The 21,327-nt window shown below is 45.4% G+C and overlaps 1 protein-coding gene across 1 annotated transcript in view; it reads left to right on the top strand.

The window, feature by feature from the left end:
• LOC115124308 (BAH and coiled-coil domain-containing protein 1) overlaps positions 1–21,327 on the top strand; it is a 182,120-nt gene that overhangs the window by 50,855 nt on the left and 109,938 nt on the right. The window contains 5 exon segments of the mRNA XM_065010965.1: positions 7,231–7,544; positions 9,316–9,649; positions 14,464–15,390; positions 18,983–19,152; positions 21,185–21,321. Coding sequence (XP_064867037.1) covers positions 7,231–7,544; positions 9,316–9,649; positions 14,464–15,390; positions 18,983–19,152; positions 21,185–21,321 — 1,882 coding nt within the window.

Genomic DNA, 21,327 nt, shown 5'->3' with positions numbered 1-21,327 from the left:
CTAACCTTTGATGATCTTCATCAGATGACACTCATAGGACATCATGTTACACAATACATGTATGTTTTGTTCGATAATGTGCATATTTATATCCAAAAATCTCAGTTTACATTGGCGCCTTACGTGCAGTAATGTTTTGATTCCAAAACATCCGGTGATTTTGCAGAAATACTCATAATAAACATTGATAAAAGATACAACTGTTATTCACAAAATTAAAGATAGACTTCTCCTTAATGCAACCGCTGTGTCAGATTTTTTAAAAACTTTACGGAAAAAGCATAATCTGAGAACGGCGCTCAGAACCCAAAACAGTCAGAGGAATATCCTCCATTTTGGAGTCAGCAAAGTTAGAAATAACACCATAAATATTCACTTACCTTTGATGATCTTCAACAGAAGGCACTCCCAGGAATCCCAGTTCGACAATAAATGACTGATTTGTTCCATAAAGTCCATCATTTATGTTCAAATAGCCACTTGTTGTTAGCGTGTTCAGCCCAGTAATCCATCATCATGAGGCGCAGGCACTTCGTCCAGACAAAAACTCTAAAAGTTCCATTACAGTCCTTTAGAAACATGTCAAACGATGTATGGAATCAATCTTTAGGATGTTTTTAACATAAAACATCAATAATGTTCCAACCGGAGAATTCCTTTGTCTGAAGAAAAGCACTGGAACGAGAGGTAACTCTGTCGGGAGCGCGCATCATGAGACCAAGGCACTCTGCCAGAACACTGACTCAAAGAGGTCTCATGAGCCCCTCCTTTATAGTAGAATTCTCATTCAAGTTTCTAAAGACGTTTGACATCTAGTGGAAGCTGTAGGAAGTGCAACTTTATCTCAATGTGTATTCGGTAGGCCAAGCTTTGAAAAACTACAAACCTCAGATGTCCCACTTCCTGGTTTTCGCCTGCCATATGAGTTCTGTTATAGTCACAGACATCATTCAAATAGTTTTAGAAACTTCAGTGTTTTCTATCCAATACTAATAATAATATGCATATATTAGCATCTGGGACAGAGTAGGAGGCAGTTCACTCTGGGCACGCTATTCATCCAAAAGTGAAAATGCTGCCCCCTATCCCAAAAAGGTTAACACTTACCCTTACCCCTTAACACTTACCCTTACCCCTTAACACTTACACTTACCCCTTAACACCTACCCTTACCCCTTAACCCCTACCCTTACCCCTTAACACCTACCCCTCAACGTTGAGCACATGATCTTTGGTTCATTGTATTCTCTTATTGCAGTCTGTTGTTTTCTACTGCTGGTTGTATTTTCCATCCAGTAGTTTTACTGCAGCGTTTCCTTTATTTGCTGGTTGCATTAGTATATTATGTCGACAGCTGATGAGCTTTCTGTTAACGGCTGTTTCACACACAATTCAACACCCACACATACAGTGCCTTGCGAAAGTATTCGGCCCCCTTGAACTTTGCGACCTTTTGCCACATTTCATTTATTGGATATTTCAAACTTTTTTAACAAATCAAAAACTGAAAAATTGGGCGTGCAAAATTATTCAGCCCCCTTAAGTTAATACTTTGTATCGCCACCTTTTGCTGCGATTACAGCTGTAAGTCGCTTGGGGTATGTCTCTATCAGTTTTGCACATCGAGAGACTGAAATTTTTTCCCATTCCTCCTTGCAAAACAGCTCGAGCTCAGTGAGGTTGGATGGAGAGCATTTGTGAACAGCAGTTTTCAGTTCTTTCCACAGATTCTCGATTGGATTCAGGTCTGGACTTTGACTTGGCCATTCTAACACCTGGATATGTTTATTTTTGAACCATTCCATTGTAGATTTTGCTTTATGTTTTGGATCATTGTCTTGTTGGAAGACAAATCTCCGTCCCAGTCTCAGGTCTTTTGCAGACTCCATCAGGTTTTCTTCCAGAATGGTCCTGTATTTGGCTCCATCCATCTTCCCATCAATTTTAACCATCTTCCCTATCCCTGCTGAAGAAAAGCAGGCCCAAACCATGATGCTGCCACCACCATGTTTGACAGTGGGGATGGTGTGTTCAGGGTGATGAGCTGTGTTGCTTTTACGCCAAACATAACGTTTTGCATTGTTGACAAAAAGTTCAATTTTGGTTTCATCTGACCAGAGCACCTTCTTCCACATGTTTGGTGTGTCTCCCAGGTGGCTTGTGGCAAACTTTAAACAACACTTTTTATGGATATCTTTAAGAAATGGCTTTCTTCTTGCCACTCTTCCATAAAGGCCAGATTTGTGCAATATACGACTGATTGTTGTCCTATGGACAGAGTGTCCCACCTCAGCTGTAGATCTCTGCAGTTCATCCAGAGTGATCATGGACCTCTTGGCTGCATCTCTGATCAGTCTTCTATTTGTATGAGCTGAAAGTTTAGAGGGACGGCCAGGTCTTGGTAGATTTGCAGTGGTCTGATACGCCTTCCATTTCAATATTATCGCTTGCACAGTGCTCCTTGGGATGTTTAAAGCTTGGGAAATCTTTTTGTATCCAAATCCGGCTTTAAACTTCTTCACAACAGTATCTCGGACCTGCCTGGTGTGTTCCTTGTTCTTCATGATGCTCTCTTCGGTTTTAACGGACCTCTGAGACTATCACAGTGCAGGTGCATTTATACGGAGACTTGATTACACACAGGTGGATTGTATTTATCATCATTAGTCATTTAGGTTAACATTGGATCATTCAGAGATCCTCACTGAACTTCTGGAGAGAGTTTGCTGCACTGAAAGTAAAGGGGCTGAATAATTTTGCACGCCCAATTTTTCAGTTTTTGATTTGTTAAAAAAGTTTGAAATATCCAATAAATGTTGTTCCACTTCATGATTGTGTCCCACTTGTTGTTGATTCTTCACAAAAAAATACAGTTTTATATCTTTATGTTTGAAGCCTGAAATGTGGCAAAAGGTCGCAAAGTTCAAGGGGGCCGAATACTTTCGCAAGGCACTGTATATACGCATCCACGTAGAAAACACACACACGGGCATGCTGCACACACACACACACACACACACACACACACACACACACACACACACACGGGCATGCTACACACACACACACACGCACACAAACATATAAGTTTGCACTTACAAAACACACACACACACAGAGAATACTCATCCCAGTTTCTGCTCACCACCTGTTCTGTCCCCCGCAGGGCTGGGTCCCTGGATGGGTCAGGGTGCGCTCCAAAAACATATGTATACACACACAAACACACACACACACACACACACACACAAACACCACAGAGGAAGAAGCTAAAGCAGTGCTCTACATCTATGCAGCAGGACCTATTCAGCGAACCGGCTGTGAAATTTAATTAGCTCTCCATCCTCAGTGGTGTGTTTCCTTCCGCGCTCCGCAGGAGTTGCAGAGGAGAGAGGAAGTGCATCCATGAAACCCTTCCCCGGGGAAAGATTAGCTTAGCCGGGTTAATGTTTCAGGACCAAGGTTCCATGGTGCGTCAGGGGGGCTGAGGGGGTGGAAGGAGGATCAGACTGGACTGTGAAATGTGTAAGAGGACAAAAACACATTGAGTTGGAGAGAGAGGAAATAGAGAGAGAGACAGAGACAGAGAAGAAGGCGTGGGCAGCTGAATCCCCAAAGCTGAGCTCCATGTGTCATAGTCAGTGTGCTCAGCTGCCCTCTCCCTAGATTCACAGTCCACACACACAGCATTCCTCTCTGGTCTGTAAAGAAGACACATCAGGGGAACGGCTGAGCTATGCTCCTCTTGAACATGGGAACTAGCATCCCTGCTGGTCCACAAGCTACTCATGTGGCCTGGAGAGCGGGCTGGAGTATGCTAGGCTGGATGGGTGGGTGAAGTTTTAGGGAGCACTGCAGGGTCGATCGCACCAAGGGGACAGTAATTTGGTTACTGGTCATTGTCTCTGTCATCATCATCATCGTGTAGTATATAATTATAGTCACAATCCAGTGTATTTTCAGGTCAGCTGCTATGAGAGTCCATTCTATTCAGGAGGAGGAGAGAGAGAGAGGGAGAGAGGAGGGAGAGAAAGATAGGAGGGAGAGAAATAGAGAAAGAGAGGGGGATAGACAGAGGTGGGAGAGAATGAGATAGAAGGGAGAGAGAGAGAGAAGGGAGAGAATAAGAGATAGGGGAGAGAGAGAGGGGGAAAGAGAGAGAGAGGAGGGAGAGGAGAGATAGAGGGGAGAGAGAAAAAGAGGGGGAGAGAGAGGAGCGTGGGAGGGCTGCTGTTTAGGTGACCATGTTCTCAGCATAAAGCAGCAGTGTTTCTTCAACAGAGGGATGTGATCAGCAGTGTTTGTTCAACAGAGGGATGTGATCAGCAGTGTTTGTTCAACAGAGGGATGTGATCCACAGTGTTTGTTCAACAGAGGGATGTGATCAGCAGTGTTTGTTCAACAGAGTGATGTGATCAGCAGTGTTTGTTCACCAGAGGGATGTGATCAGCAGTCTTTGTTCAACAGAGGGTTGTGATCAGCAGTGTTTGTTCAACAGAGGGATGTGATCCACAGTGTTTGTTCAACAGAGGGATGTGATCCACAGTGTTTGTTCAACAGAGGGATGTGATCAGCAGTGTTTGTTCAACAGAGGAATGTGATCAGCAGTGTTTGTTCACCAGAGGGATGTGATCAGCAGTCTTTGTTCAACAGAGGGGTGTGATCAGCAGTCTTTGTTCAACAGAGAGATGTGATCAGCAGTCTTTGTTCAACAGTGGGATGTGATCGGCAGTCTTTGTTCAACAGAGGGATGTGATCAGCAGTGTTTGTTCAACAGAGGGATGTGATCAGCAGTCTTTGTTCACCAGAGGGATGTGATCAGCAGTGTTTGTTCAACAGAGGAATGTGATCAGCAGTGTTTGTTCAACAGAGGGATGTGATCAGCAGTGTTTGTTCACCAGAGGGATGTGATCAGCAGTGTTTGTTCACCAGAGGGATGTGATCAGCAGTCTTTGTTCACCAGAGGGATGTGATCAGCAGTCTTTGTTCAACAGAGGGTTGTGATCAGCAGTGTTTGTTCAACAGAGGGATGTGATCCACAGTGTTTGTTCAACAGAGGGATGTGATCCACAGTGTTTGTTCAACAGAGGGATGTGATCAGCAGTGTTTGTTCAACAGAGGGATGTGATCAGCAGTGTTTGTTCACCAGAGGGATGTGATCAGCAGTCTTTGTTCAACAGAGGGGTGTGATCAGCAGTCTTTGTTCAACAGAGAGATGTGATCAGCAGTCTTTGTTCAACAGAGGGATGTGATCAGCAGTCTTTGTTCACCAGAGGGATGTGATCAGCAGTGTTTGTTCAACAGAGGGATGTGATCAGCAGTGTTTGTTCAACAGAGGGATGTGATCAGCAGTGTTTGTTCAACAGAGGAATGTGATCAGCAGTCTTTGTTCAACAGAGGAATGTGATCAGCAGTGTTTGTTCAACAGAGGGATGTGATCAGCAGTGTTTGTTCAACAGAGGGATGTGATCAGCAAAGTTTGTTCAACAGAGGAATGTGATCAGCAGTGTTTGTTCAACAGAGGGATGTGATCAGTGTGTGTTATCTTGTGTGTAAGTGAGGGCTTTGCTTTTGTGTGAGAGATGGCAGTACTGGTGTTCCAGCATTGAGACATACAGATGTCTCAATGCTGCACATGTCTGGGTTATACTTTCTGAGTTATACTTTCTGTGTGTGTGTGTGTGTGTGTGTGTGTGTGTGTGTGTGTGTGTGTGTGTGTGTGTGTGTGTGTGTGTGTGTGTGTGTGTGCGCGTGTGTGGGTGTACCCCAGCTAGCACATTTGGTTCCTTGGAAGTTATGGGGTACGTACGTTTTTGGTTTCCTATGTGTTCTGGGAACGACACCTGACCGGTAAACATTTTTAGGTTGCAGGTACATTCAGAGAACGTTTTACTATGGTCCCACAAGGTTTTGTTAACGTTCTGAGAATGGAAATGATAGGTTATTTGAAGGTAATTAAATAACGTTCTGAGAATGGAAATGATAGGTTATTTGAAGGTAATTAAATAACGTTCTGAGAATGGAAATGATAGGTTATTTGAAGGTAATTAAACAACGTTCTGAGAATGGAAATGATAGGTTATTTGAAGGTAATTAAATAACGTTCTGAGAATGGAAATGATAGGTTATTTGAAGGTAATTAAATAACGTTCTGAGAACATGTTTCACATAAGACTTTTAACAGCACTGTTAGCTTAGTTTGGGTTCACTGTTTTGAATTCATTTGATTAATTTGCCTAGTCATTAATCATGCCGTTTTTATAGTGGCACACCGTCAATGAGATTCGAACCTATGATCTTCTGTTCTCTATGGAATTAGTTCACTACACCCCCAGTATGGCACTAGCATGACAGGTTTTTTTATAAATTCATAGAAAGATGTTCATTTTAGTCTATCAAACAGACCCTAGATCTAAGGAAACAACCACTAATTAAGATCAGGTATGGCAGAGGATAGAGTTTTGTTGACGCTGAGAACGAAATGTATTTGTTTTTAAATAACGTTCTTAGTATGTTACTAATGTTTTCTTGTAATTTTTCTGAAAAGTTTTTTATTAAAAACATAACGTTTCCTACAGGTTTCCTAATGGTTCTATATATAGGCATGTTCTCAGAATATTTTCTATATATAGAACCATTAGGAAACCTGTAGGAAACGTTATGCTGAAGTACTGAAATTCCCAACTAAGAAACATGTGGTTTTCAGAACGTTATGTGCTAGCTGGGTATCCTGCACTATTCCTATAAAGTTGTGGGAAAGTTGTTTGCAAAATAACCATAGGACAATCACGCTGTTACTAAGCTCTGAGAAACGTGTGGTTCTCAGAGCTTTATGTCCTAGCTGGGACGTGTGTATGTGCACTTGTACATATTCATGTGCATGAATGCATTTGAGAGTTTGAGAGTGCGTGTGTGTGTGTGTGCGTGTGTGTGTGTGTGTGTGTGAGAGAGAGAGAGAGAGAGAGAGTGTGTGTGTGTGTGTGTGTGTGTGAGAGAGAGAGAGAGAGAGAGAGAGAGAGAGTGTGTGTGTGTGTGTGTGTGTGTGTGTGTGTGTGTGTGTGTGTATGTGTGTGTGTGTGTATGTGTGTGTGTGTGTGTGTGTGTGTGTGTGTGTGTGTGCGTGTGTGTGTGTGAGAGAGAGAGAGAGAGAGTGTGTGTGTGTGTGTGTGTGTGTGTGTGTGTGTGTGTGTGTGTGGGGCTCCTCTGATCCACTCCTTTCTCTCTCATTAGATGTGATGGAGCAGCCTGGGCTGTGGCCCCCAGTGTACGGAGCCCGAGGGCCCTCCTCCCACATACACCCACAACACCCCGCTGTGTACTCCCGCTCGCAGTTTCTACGGCAACAGGAGCTGTACGCTCTCCAGCAGCATCAACAGCATCATCATCTGCAGCAGCAGCATCAACACCAACAGCAACAGAGTCACCAGTCACACCCCCAGTCACAACCCCAGTCACAACCCCAGCCACAGCCACAACCACAGCCCCAGCAGCACCACAGGACAGCACAGACCATGGAGCTTCAACACAGACCCAACCACGCCCAGGTGGGTGTGGCATACTGGCGGCAGGGTAGCCTAGTGGTTAGAGCGTTGGACTAGTAACCGAAAGGTTGCAAGTTCGAATTCCCGAGCTGACAAGGTACAAATCTGTCGTTCTGCCCCTGAACAGGCAGTTAACCCACTGTTCCTAGGCCGTCATTGAAAATAAGAATTTGTTCTTAACTGACTTGCCTAGTAAAATAAAGGTAAAATAAAAAAATTAACATGAATACCTACATACACACAAACACAAGTATGCACGGATGCACACACATTATCATGAATACACACACAGCCTTATTCTCATGACAACACCAGCAGCTTTGTTACATAGTACAGTACTTCCCCACACACAAACAGCATTGGGCCACAGCATGTACAGTACAGTACTTCCCCACACACAAACAGCATTGGGCCACAGCATGTACAGTACAGTCCTTCCCCACACACAAACAGCATTGGGCCACAGCATGTACAGTACAGTCCTTCCCCACACACAAACAGCATTGGGCCACAGCATGTACAGTACAGTCCTTCCCCACACACAAACAGCATTGGGCCACAGCATGTACAGTACAGTACTTCCCCACACACAAACAGCATTGGGCCACAGCATGTACAGTACAGTACTTCCCCACACACAAACAGCATTGGGCCACAGCATGTACAGTACAGTACTTCCCCACACACAAACAGCATTGGGCCACAGCATGTTTTCTAGAAACCCTGGTTGGAAGGGTCCTGGAATTCAAATCAAATCCAAGTTTATTTGTCACGTGCGCCAAATACAACAGTTGTAGTAGACCTTGCTTACTTACAAGCCCTAACCATGCTTACTTACAAGCCTTAACCAACCGTGCCATTTTTAAGTAAAAAATAGGCTTTAGGTAAACAGTAGATAGGTAAAATGACAGTGAAAATAACAGTAGCGGGGCTATATACAGGTGGTACCGGTGCAGAGTGTGAGGGGGCACCAGTTAGTCAGGCTAATGGAGGTAATATGTACATGTAGGTAGAGTTAAAGTGACCATGCATAGATTAATTACAACGAAATAAGGAGGAAATCCATGAATCCTCCAACCAGGATTTCTGGGAAAGCAGGGCATTCTGGGAAAGTTACCTGGATTTTACAACCTTTCACACACAATACCAATACTGACGAAGCCTCTTGGTCAATCAGCAGATTGCTCAATATTTGGTTACATCATCTAGAATGTAGACACGACACTCATAGAAAAACAGGTGCTGTCTAGAATATTTTACTGTCCCCATAAGAGAACCCGTTGAAGAACACTTTTTGGTTCCAGGTAGAACCCTTTCCCCAGAAGGTTCTACATGGAACCCAAAAGAGTTCTACCTGGAACCAAATAGGGTTCTCCTATGGGGACAGCCGAAGAACCCTTTTGGAACCCTTTTTTCTAAGAGTGTAGGGCATGTTCTCTAGGGCTTGTCTTTGGTTATTATGGGATGCTCTACTTTAGGCTATCGCTCCATTCAGTCTCATTGTGGGAGTTGTGCTTGGTTTACTCCAATGGATCAGTGGATAAGGACTAGTGCTGCGAACACCAGGGTTGTGGGTTTGAGTCCTGCAATGGGCCACATCATTTAATATGTCGGTCAATGTTGACACTTTTATCCAAAGGGACTTTGAGAACTGTCAACATTGACAGAGCCACGTACAGTAAATTCCCATGTAAATGGAACGTTCTGTTCACACGTAAATCACCTGCTCTATGTTCTACGTGGTGTTTGTGTGTTTTCGTCCCTCTGTGGGTAGGTGCAGAAGAGACCAGAGTCAGTGGAGCTGGAGGAGCTGCTCTCTGAGCCACCAGGTTCTAAACCTTCCAAACCCTACTCCTCCTACCACAGAAACACCCCCACCCCGGGGGCCTGCACTGCTCACCTGTCCCCCTGCTGCCAGTCCCCCACCCTGCGCCCCCACCCTAAGAGCACCCCATCCACCCCCTGCCCCGCCCCTAGCCCGGCAGCCGCCGCCCCTCGGTCTCCGGAAATCAGTCCCTCCCCCCCACAGCTGCCAAAAGGGGCGGAGACCCAGGACAAGAGAGGAGAGGGACAGCCCCTGCAGGATTACCCACAATCCCTGGAGCCTGGTAAGGGAACTCACACTGTCCATCCACTCTGACTATGTCCCAATTATCTCTACTTCTTTCCAAAGTGTGCACTTGTTCAATTCCCTTCACTGATTTGAAAGGCAATGAAGGGTATAAAATAACCCCACTAGCTCATGCATCTACCAACCTAAGGGTTCTACATTTGTGGAAGAAATGAACAGGTGCTCTCTTCAGGATATTGGAAAACTATTGGGACACATCCCCAGGTTACATTCCAATATTCACACTAACATTTCACTGAGGTTGCATTTACACAGGCAGCCCAATTCCGATATTTTTTCCACTAATTGGTCTTTAAACCAATCACATCAGATCTTTTCACATCAAATCAGAATTGGGCTGCCTGTGTAAACGCAGCCTAAGTGATATTTTAGAAGCTCTCTGATGGTCATATGAGAAATATGTATGATCAAAATAGACTGTTAAGAGGGATATGCAAGATAGTTAGACACACACAGCTTATTCAGCTGTCAAGGGTTCTACACTAACAACCCTGGCCTTCAAAGTCTATCTGGGAAAACTGTAAATTACTGATAGGTCTGACACAGCAACAGAGGATATAGCACTACAAATCATCATCCAGGAACAGAGGACATAGCACTACAAATCATCATCCAGCAAGAGAGGACATAGCACTACAAATCATCATCCAGGAACAGAGGACATAGCACTACAAATCATCATCCAGGAACAGAGGACATAGCACTACAAATCATCATCCAGGAACAGAGGACATAGCACTACAAATCATCATCCAGGAACAGAGGACATAGCACTACAAATCATCATCCAGCAACAGAGGACATAGCACTACAAATCATCATCCAGGAACAGAGGACATAGCACTACAAATCATCATCCAGCAAGAGAGGACATAGCACTACAAATCATCATCCAGCAACAGAGGACATAGCACTACAAATCATCATCCAGCAACAGAGGACATAGCACTACAAATCATCATCCAGGAACAGAGGACATAGCACTACAAATCATCATCCAGCAAGAGAGGACATAGCACTACAAATCATCATCCAGCAACAGAGGACATAGCACTACAAATCATCATCCAGCAACAGAGGACATAGCACTACAAATCATCATCCAGCAACAGAGGACATAGCACTACAAATCATCATCCAGCAAGAGAGGACATAGCACTACAAATCATCATCCAGCAACAGAGGACATAGCACTACAAATCATCATCCAGCAACAGAGGACATAGCACTACAAATCATCATCCAGGAACAGAGGACATAGCACTACAAATCATCATCCAGCAACAGAGGACATAGCACTACAAATCATCATCCAGGAACAGAGGACATAGCACTACAAATCATCATCCAGCAACAGAGGACATAGCACTACAAATCATCATCCAGCAACAGAGGACATAGCACTACAAATCATCATCCAGGAACAGAGGACATAGCACTACAAATCATCATCCAGCAACAGAGGACATAGCACTACAAATCATCATCCAGCAACAGAGGACAGGGCACTACAAATCATCATCCAGCAACAGAGGACAGGGCACTACAAATCATCATCCAGGAACAGAGGACATAGCACTACAAATCATCATCCAGCAACAGAGGACATAGCACTACAAATCATCATCCAGGAACAGAGGACATAGCACTACAAATCATCATCCAGGAACAGAGGACATAGCACTACAAATCATCATCCAGCAACAGAGGACAGGGCACTACAAATCATCATCCAGGAACAGAGGACATAGCACTACAAATCATCATCCAGCAACAGAGGACATAGCACTACAAATCATCATCCAGGAACAGAGGACATAGCACTACAAATCATCATCCAGGAACAGAGGACATAGCACTACAAATCATCATCCAGGAACAGAGGACATAGCACTACAAATCATCATCCAGCAACAGAGGACATAGCACTACAAATCATCATCCAGCAACAGAGGACATAGCACTACAAATCATCATCCAGGAACAGAGGACATAGCACTACAAATCATCATCCAGCAACAGAGGACATAGCACTACAAATCATCATCCAGGAACAGAGGACATAGCACTACAAATCATCATCCAGCAAGAGAGGACATAGCACTACAAATCATCATCCAGGAACAGAGGACATAGCACTACAAATCATCATCCAGCAAGAGAGGACATAGCACTACAAATCATCATCCAGGAACAGAGGACATAGCACTACAAATCATCATCCAGGAACAGAGGACATAGCACTACAAATCATCATCCAGCAACAGAGGACATAGCACTACAAATCATCATCCAGGAACAGAGGACATAGCACTACAAATCATCATCCAGCAAGAGAGGACATAGCACTACAAATCATCATCCAGGAACAGAGGACATAGCACTACAAATCATCATCCAGGAACAGAGGACATAGCACTACAAATCATCATCCAGGAACAGAGGACATAGCACTACAAATCATCATCCAGCAACAGAGGACATAGCACTACAAATCATCATCCAGCAACAGAGGACATAGCACTACAAATCATCATCCAGGAACAGAGGACATAGCACTACAAATCATCATCCAGCAAGAGAGGACATAGCACTACAAATCATCATCCAGCAACAGAGGACATAGCACTACAAATCATCATCCAGCAACAGAGGACATAGCACTACAAATCATCATCCAGGAACAGAGGACATAGCACTACAAATCATCATCCAGCAAGAGAGGACATAGCACTACAAATCATCATCCAGGAACAGAGGACATAGCACTACAAATCATCATCCAGCAAGAGAGGACATAGCACTACAAATCATCATCCAGGAACAGAGGACATAGCACTACAAATCATCATCCAGGAACAGAGGACATAGCACTACAAATCATCATCCAGGAACAGAGGACATAGCACTACAAATCATCATCCAGCAAGAGAGGACATAGCACTACAAATCATCATCCAGGAACAGAGGACATAGCACTACAAATCATCATCCAGCAAGAGAGGACATAGCACTACAAATCATCATCCAGCAAGAGAGGACATAGCACTACAAATCATCATCCAGGAACAGAGGACATAGCACTACAAATCATCATCCAGCAACAGAGGACATAGCACTACAAATCATCATCCAGCAACAGAGGACATAGCACTACAAATCATCATCCAGCAACAGAGGACAGGGCACTACAAATCATCATCCAGGAACAGAGGACATAGCACTACAAATCATCATCCAGCAACAGAGGACAGGGCACTACAAATCATCATCCAGCAACAGAGGACATAGCACTACAAATCATCATCCAGGAACAGAGGACATAGCACTACAAATCATCATCCAGGAACAGAGGACATAGCACTACAAATCATCATCCAGCAAGAGAGGACATAGCACTACAAATCATCATCCAGCAAGAGAGGACATAGCACTACAAATCATCATCCAGTAACAGAGGACATAGCACTACAAATCATCATCCAGCAACAGAGGACATAGCACTACAAATCATCATCCAGCAACAGAGGACATAGCACTACAAATCATCATCCAGTAACAGAGGACAGGGCACTACAAATCATCATCCAGCAACAGAGGACAGGGCACTACAAATCATCATCCAGCAACAGAGGACAGGGCACTACAAATCATCATCCAGCAACAGAGGACAGGGCACTACAAATCATCATCCAGGAACAGAGGACAGGGCACTACAAATCATCATCCAGCAACAGAGGACATAGCACTACAAATCATCATCCAGCAACAGAGGACAGGGCACTACAAATCATCATCCAGTAACAGAGGACAGGGCACTACAAATCATCATCCAGGAACAGAGGACATAGCACTACAAATCATCATCCAGCAACAGAGGATATAGCACTACAAATCATCATCCAGCAACAGAGGACAGGGCACTACAAATCATCATCCAGCAACAGAGGACATAGCACTACAAATCATCATCCAGTAACTGCCACAGCCTATGGGGTCCTTAATGATATTGTTCTGCTTCTATGGCTCTTGCCTGTGCCTGTGTCCCAAATGTCACCCTATTCCCTAGCCCTTGGTCAAAAGTAGTGCACTAAATAAAGAATAGGGTACCATTTGTGACGCATCGTGTGTGAGTGGCTGGGGTTGGCTGGCGAGCCCTGGGATTGACACATAAAGCAGCTCTGAGCTGGAGAAGTAAACACATAAAATGGCTGCCGGCCCGGCTGGTCTCTCTCTCAGCACTGTCACCTCGGTAATGACTGAGAAACACCTCGCTCAGAGCCTTGGAGGCTCCGCCCCCCCAGGCCCACACCCTCTTCATCACCATTAACGCCTCGCTAACTGCCTTGCTATGCCATTCCACGCCAGAAGATATAAAAGTGGCAGGTCACCTTTGATAAACGAAACCTCCTACACTTCAAATAGCAAGCTAACACACACACCTACGCTGAATAACACGTCCACACATGTATACGCAGACGCACACGGTTCTCTCTCCTTCCTGTGTGTTGTGAGATCAAGGCGCAGTGCCACCTACGTAATTTCCTCTTCCTGTGCCTCTCTACCCTCTCATGACCCTGGAGTGAGTTCTATTCAGGGCGGGTCCTCAGGGTTAGGCCTTTTGAACAGCCTCTGACCACACTTCACAGGAGAGAGAGAGAGAAAAAGAGTCGTAGGGACGATCATCTGGCTTTTGAGAAATGTTTTTGCCCTTTGTTGTGAAGCTTTTTTACTTACTACTTATTCCTCTTTTAAACCTGCCTCCCTTTTCTCTTTCCTATGTTTTTATAGACTTGCCTCCTGGATACACCTACCCTGCCATCGCCATGGGTTACAGGAGCTGCACATCGCCCCACGATGTCCGATTGGCCGAGCCAGCTGACCTGGAGGCGGTCCAGGCGGAGCCTGCTGAGAATGCTCCCCAGCCTCTCTCCAGCCTAGGGGCGGAGCTAGAGTGTCAGGCCATGGTGAGGCCCCTCCCACTCCAGGAAGTGGAGGAGGAAGAGGAGGGGCAAAAGGAAGAGGAGGTGCAGAGAGAGGAGGTGGAAGCCAGAGAAGCAGCAGGCAGCTGTGGACCTCCAGATCAGGAGCATAGGGAGGAGCAGGGGGAGGAGGTGTCAGTGTGTCCTCCTGCGGAGAGCCGTGTGTGTGACACCGCCTCCTGTCCCATCCCTATCCCCCTCTCTGAGGAGGAGAACCACAGAGATGACCCCACCTCCACCCTGGAGGAGCAGGAGGAGGAAAAGTGCAAGGTGGAGAGAGGACAGCAGCAGGAGGTGGGAGGAGAACAGGAGGAGCAGGACTGCACCATCATCGACCTGGACCCTCCCTGCCCTGCCCAGACCCACCAGGAGGCACATACTGAGGAGGAAGAGGAGGGAGGAGAGGAGGAGAGTACTCCTAATGATGACAACCACTCAGTAGAGTTGGTGTGCCTCTCCCCCTCCTCTCCCTCTCTGTGCCCCAGCCAGTCTATCATCACCCTCTCCACCCCCCTGAAACCCATTGTGCCTAGTTACTGGAGCCTAGAGCTGCTGATCGCTGCAGCCTTCTGTGCCGACGTCCCTCCGTTTCCCATGCTGGCCTCCAGCACCCTCCAGCCCCAGGCCTGTGACACCCATCCCTGCCCCAGCCACCCCCACCACGGCATGGAGCTGCTCAGCGAGCTGGCCGACCTGGAGCTCCAACAGCACCGACACAACACAGGAGACAGCCAAGGTGAGAGAGATACAGACAGACGGACGGACAGGCGAACAGATGGATGGACAGACAGCAGTCTGAAATGATGTCATTGTAACTAGAAGCTGATTGAAATGACAATCAGAAACAAATGATGTAATTTCAACCAGCCCGCCAGGGTGATGTCACTTAAAGCTGGAATCCTTATTTATTTATTAGGATCCCCGTTAGCCGACGCCATGGCGACAGCTAGTCTTACTGGGGTCCGACACGTAACGAAAAATACATTACAGATAAAAGACTTTACAATCCTCCTAACTCTTTCTTTCCAAGTCTCCCCCAGAGATCTCTTTCTACGAGCAGTAGCAGGCTTCCTAGAAGAGTCCTCTAATGATAGAGCAGGAGAGAGAGAAGCAGCAATCCTCTGTTACAATACAGAGCCCTGATACAACACAGACCTAGTCCTCTGCTACAGTACTCTCTGTCTCTGTCTCTGTCTGTCTGTCTGTCTGTCTGTCTGTCTGTCTGTCTGTCTGTCTGTCTGTCTGTCTGTCTGTCTGTCTGTCTGTCTGTCTGTCTGTCTGTCTCATCCTCTGCCTCTCTCTCTGTCTCTCTCTCTCTCTCTGTATCTCTCTGTCTCTGTCTGTCTCTCTCTCTCTCCTGCTCTGCTCACCCTCTGCCTCTCTGTAAAATCCACACACACACACTCACGTGCGCACATTCGTGTAAGTACACACACAAGTGTGTGGGTAATCACAAAAACAGTGGATGTTGTTGGGACCCTGGAGCATTGCCTCAGTAATTACAACCCATTGTTTTAAAGTGCCTTTTAAAGCTTCCTCGGTTTCAAAGCGCCGCAGTCGCGTTTAGTTTTTTTCCGTGTTCATGCAAAAGGATGTTTTGTGTTTACCCCATCTTCCTAATATATTTAACTGGTCCCAAAAGATGGCGACTATAAAAAGGACATCATCAAGTGATTTTTAGAGTGTTGTTGTTTTGGCTGTGTGATGTCATCGCAGGCTCTGAGGAGTTACTAAAGACATCAGTAAGCATTACTAGGTGACTTCTTGTAATGATAGAACTTCACACAGTCCCTCATCATGTGTAGCCCCCAGGGCGGAGATAGAGGTCCCTACCTAGTACAGCAGTACGTTATTATCATTTCTGAGCCGAGCTGAGCCCATCCGAACTGTACTGCACTGGCCTGGTTACAGTATGCACAGTGTGAAAAGGGTACGGGAGTATTCAATATATTCCACCACAACAGCCGCAGACCTACTGTACAGTAGATGTCTATACGGCATGGTGAAACCCTGGGCCAGATGGTCAGGTAGTACCACAGACCTACAGTACAGTACTGTAGATGTCTATACTGCATGGTGGAACCCTGGGCCAGATGGTCAGGTAGTACCACAGACCTACAGTACATTACTGTAGATGTCTATACTGCATGGTGAAACCCTGGGCCAGATGGTCAGGTAGTACCACAGACCTACAGTACTGTAGATGTCTATACTGCATGGTGAAACCCTGGGCCAGATGGCCAGGTAGTACCACAGACCTACAGTAATGTAGATGTCTATACTGCATGGTGGAACCTTGGGCCAGATGGTCAGGTAGTACCACAGACCTACAGTACTGTAGATGTCTATACTGCATGGTGGAACCCTGGGCCAGATGGTCAGGTAGTACCACATACCTACAGTACTGTAGATGTCTATACTGCATGGTGGAACCCTGGGCCAGATGGTCAGGTAGTACCACAGACCTACAGTACAGTACTGTAGATGTCTATACTGCATGGTGGAACCCTGGGGCAGATGGTCAGGTAGTACCACAGACCTACAGTACAGTACTGTAGATGTCTATACTGCATGGTGAAACCCTGGGCCAGATGGTCAGGTAGTACCACAGACCTACAGTACTGTAGATGTCTATACTGCATGGTGAAACCCTGGGCCAGATGGTCAGGTAGTACCACAGACCTACAGTACAGTACTGTAGATGTCTATACCGCATGGTGAAACCCTGGGCCAGATGGTCAGGTAGTACCACAGACCTACAGTACTGTAGATGTCTATACTGCATGGTGGAACCCTGGGCCAGATGGTCAGGTAGTACCACAGACCTACAGTACAGTACTGTAGATGTCTATACTGCATGGTGGAACCCTGGGCCAGATGGTCAGGTAGTACCACAGACCTACAGTACTGTAGATGTCTATACTGCATGGTGGAACCCTGGGCCAGATGGTCAGGTAGTACCACAGACCTACAGTACTGTAGATGTCTATACTGCATGGTGGAACCCTGGGCCAGATGGTCAGGTAGTACCACAGACCTACAGTACAGTACTGTAGATGTCTATACTGCATGGTGGAACCCTGGGCCAGATTGTCAGGTAGTACCACAGACCTACAGTACTGTAGATGTCTATACTGCATGGTGGAACCCTGGGCCAGATGGTCAGGTAGTACCACAGACCTACAGTACAGTACTGTAGATGTCTATACTGCATGGTGGAACCCTGGGCCAGATGGTCAGGTAGTACCACAGCAGCATCTGTTTGTTCCACACTGACATGACCTCTCAGAGGAACGTTCCTGTGTGTCTGTCAGCTCATTCTAGCTTCATCTCCAGCTCTTTCCTCCATTCATTTGAATATGATGAAGAGGTAACACTTTGTTTGGATAGCAAGGTTTGGGTCAGTTTGATTTCAATTCCAGTCAATTCAGGAAGTACACTGAAATTCCAATTCTCTCGAATGCTTTCAAATGAGGAAACTGTCGAATTGGAATTAGAATTTGGTTTACTTAATTCATTAGACTTGAAATGAAACTGACCAGAGCCCTGTTGGATAGACCATATGGAGCATGTCAACTGCATGTCCAATGATTTTCAACTAGAAAGTGTCTGCAGTCCATCTGCAGATGTTCAACGAACAAACATTAGAAGACTATCAGCACTGCAGCACCTCAACAGCATGTCTTCAGCATCTCAACAGCATGTCTTAGCCTTTCAGCAGCATCTCAACAGCATGTCTTCAGCCTTTCAGCAGCATCTCAACAGCATGTCTTCAGCCTTTCAGCAGCATCTCAACAGCATGTCTTCAGCCTTTCAGCAGCATCTCAACAGCATGTCTTAGCCTTTCAGCAGCATCTCAACAGCATGTCTTCAGCATCTCAACAGCATGTCTTCAGCCTTTCAGCAGCATGTCTTCAGCCTTTCAGCAGCATCTCAACAGCATGTCTTCAGCCTTTCAGCAGCATCTCAACAGCATGTCTTCAGCCTTTCAGCAGCATCTCAACAGCATGTCTTCAGCCTTTCAGCAGCATGTCTTCATCCTTTCAGCAGCATCTCAACAGCATGTCTTAGCCTTTCAGCAGCATCTCAACAGCATGTCTTAGCCTTTCAGCAGCATCTCAACAGCATGTCTTCATTACGTTTGTAGAGCTACAGATGAGCTATCCATGTAAAGTGTTACAGAGGAAGGTGTGATGCACAGGATCACACCCTAGATGGAATTCAAATAAAGATAAGATACTGGAATGACACATAACATCTAACTCTGAATGAACATGTCTGTCATTATCACGGCTCGTTTTCCTTGACCCCTGTGTTTCGGCCCACAGGAGAGGAGATGTTGATCTTTGACCTCCAGAGTCTTGCCACCCTGGCAGCAGCCCGTGCCTTGGAGCTGGGTGCCCAGGAGGGTAGCGGGGAGGGTGCCGGGTGGCACTACCCGGCCCGCAAGACCCTCAACCTGCGCAGGAAATACAGCTGGACACCTCGCCACGAACCGGTAGAGTACAACTATACTGTATCCTGATGCTCTATTTACCATTAGAATAGAATGCAGTACATTCAAAAAATACATGTGAAGGAATTGTAAATGGTTAAGTGCACACTCTGATTTTAGACTGTTAGTTTAATAGCATGTATAAGCCTTTAAAAGCATTTCAAATCAAATGTATTTATAAAGCCCTTCGTACATCAGCTGATATCTCAAAGTGCTGTAAAAAATAAACAGCCTAAAACCCCAAACAGCAAGCAATGCAGGTGTTGAAGCACGTTGGCTCGGAAAAACTCCCTAGAAAGGCCTAAACCTAGGAAGAAACCTAGAGAGGAACCAGGCTATGTGGGGTGGCCAGTCCTCTTCTGGCTGTGCCGGGTGGAGATTATAACAGAACATGGCCAAGATGTTCAAATGTTCATAAATGGCCAGCATGGTCAAATAATAATAATCACAGTAGTTGTCGAGGGTGCAGCAAGTCAGCACCTCAGGAGTAAATATCAGTTGGCTTTTCATAGCCGATCATTAAAAGTGTCTCTACTAGAGGTCGACCGATTAATCAGAATGGACGATTAATTAGGGCCGATTTCAAGTTTTCATAACAATCGGAAATCTGTATTTTTGGCCGCCGATTTGGCAATTTTTTTCATATATTTTTTTACACCTTTATTTAATCTTTTAACTAGGCAAGTCAGTTAAGAACATATTCTTATTTTCAATGACGGCCTAGGAACGGTGGGTTAACTGCCTCGTTCAGGGGCAGAAAGACAGATCATAATCACTACACATTAACTATGTGTACTACACATGGTTGATGATATTACTAGATATTATCTAGTGTGTCCTGCGTTGCATATAATCTGACTGAGCATACAAGTATCTAAGTATCTGAATGAGTGGTGGTAGGCAGAAGCAGGCGCATAAAACATTCATTCAAACAGCACTTTCGGGCGTTTTGCCAGCAGCTCTTTGTTGTGCGTCAAGCATTGCGCTGTTTATGACTTCAAAACTATCAACTCCCGAGATGAGGCTGGTGTGACCGAAGTGAAATGGCTGGCTAGTTAGCGTGTGTTAATAGAGTTTCAAACTTCACTCCCTCTGAGCCTTGGGGTGGTTGTTTCCCTTGCTCTGCATGGGTAATGCTGCTTCGATGTGGTGGCTGTTGTCGTTGTGTTGCTGGTTCGAGCCCAGGGAAGAGCGAGGAGAGGGACGGAGGCTATACTGTTACACTGGCAATACTAAAGTGCCTATAAGAACATTCAATAGCCAAAGGTTTATGAAATACAAATGGTATAGAGGGAAATAGTCCTATAATAACTACAACCTAAAACTTCTTACCTGGGAATATTGAAGACTCGTGTTAAAAGGAACCACCAGCTTTCATATGTTCTCATGTTCTGAGCAAGGAACTTAAACGTTAGCTTTCTTACATGGCACATATTGCACTTTTACGTTCTTCACCAACACTTTGTTTTTTCATTATTTGAACCAAATTGAACATGTTTCATTATCTACTTGAGGCTAAATAGATTTTCTTGATGTATTATATTAAGTTAAAATAAGTGTTAAATCAGTATTGTTGTAATTGTCATTATTACAATTTTTTTAAATTTTAAATCGGGCGATTAATCGGTATCGGCCTTTTTTGGGTCCTCCAATAATCGGTATCGGCGTTGAAAAATCATAATCGGTCGGCCTCTAATCTCTACCACTCCTGCTGTCTCTAGAGAGTTGAAAACAGTGGGTCTGGGACAGGTAGCAAGTCCGGTGAACAGGTCAGGGTTCTATAGCCGTAGGCAGAACAGTTGAAACTGGTGAGCAGCACGGCCAGGTGGACTGGGGACAGCAAGGAGTCATCATGCCAGGTAGTCCTGAGGCATGGTCCTAGGGCTCAGGTCCTCCGAGAGAGAGAAAGAAAGAGAGAATTAGAGAGAGCATACTTAAATTCACACAGGACACCGGATAAGACAGGAGAAGTACTCCAGATATAACAGATTCATAAAATACACTTGATTGATTGATTAGTATTGTGAACATTCAGGCATGCCCGGCCAAGGGCACCATGGAGAGGATGGAGGGTCCGGAGCTGGCCATGCGGGTGAAGCTGGCAGAGCTCCAGAGGCGCTACAAAGAGAAACAGAGGGAGTTAGCCAAGCTACAGAGGAAGCATGACCACCAGTAAGA

The sequence above is a fragment of the Oncorhynchus nerka genome, linkage group LG26, assembly GCF_034236695.1.
Source record: "Oncorhynchus nerka isolate Pitt River linkage group LG26, Oner_Uvic_2.0, whole genome shotgun sequence".
Classification (NCBI taxonomy): Eukaryota; Metazoa; Chordata; class Actinopteri; order Salmoniformes; family Salmonidae; genus Oncorhynchus; species Oncorhynchus nerka.
This window is presented reverse-complemented; position numbering and strand designations above follow the sequence as displayed.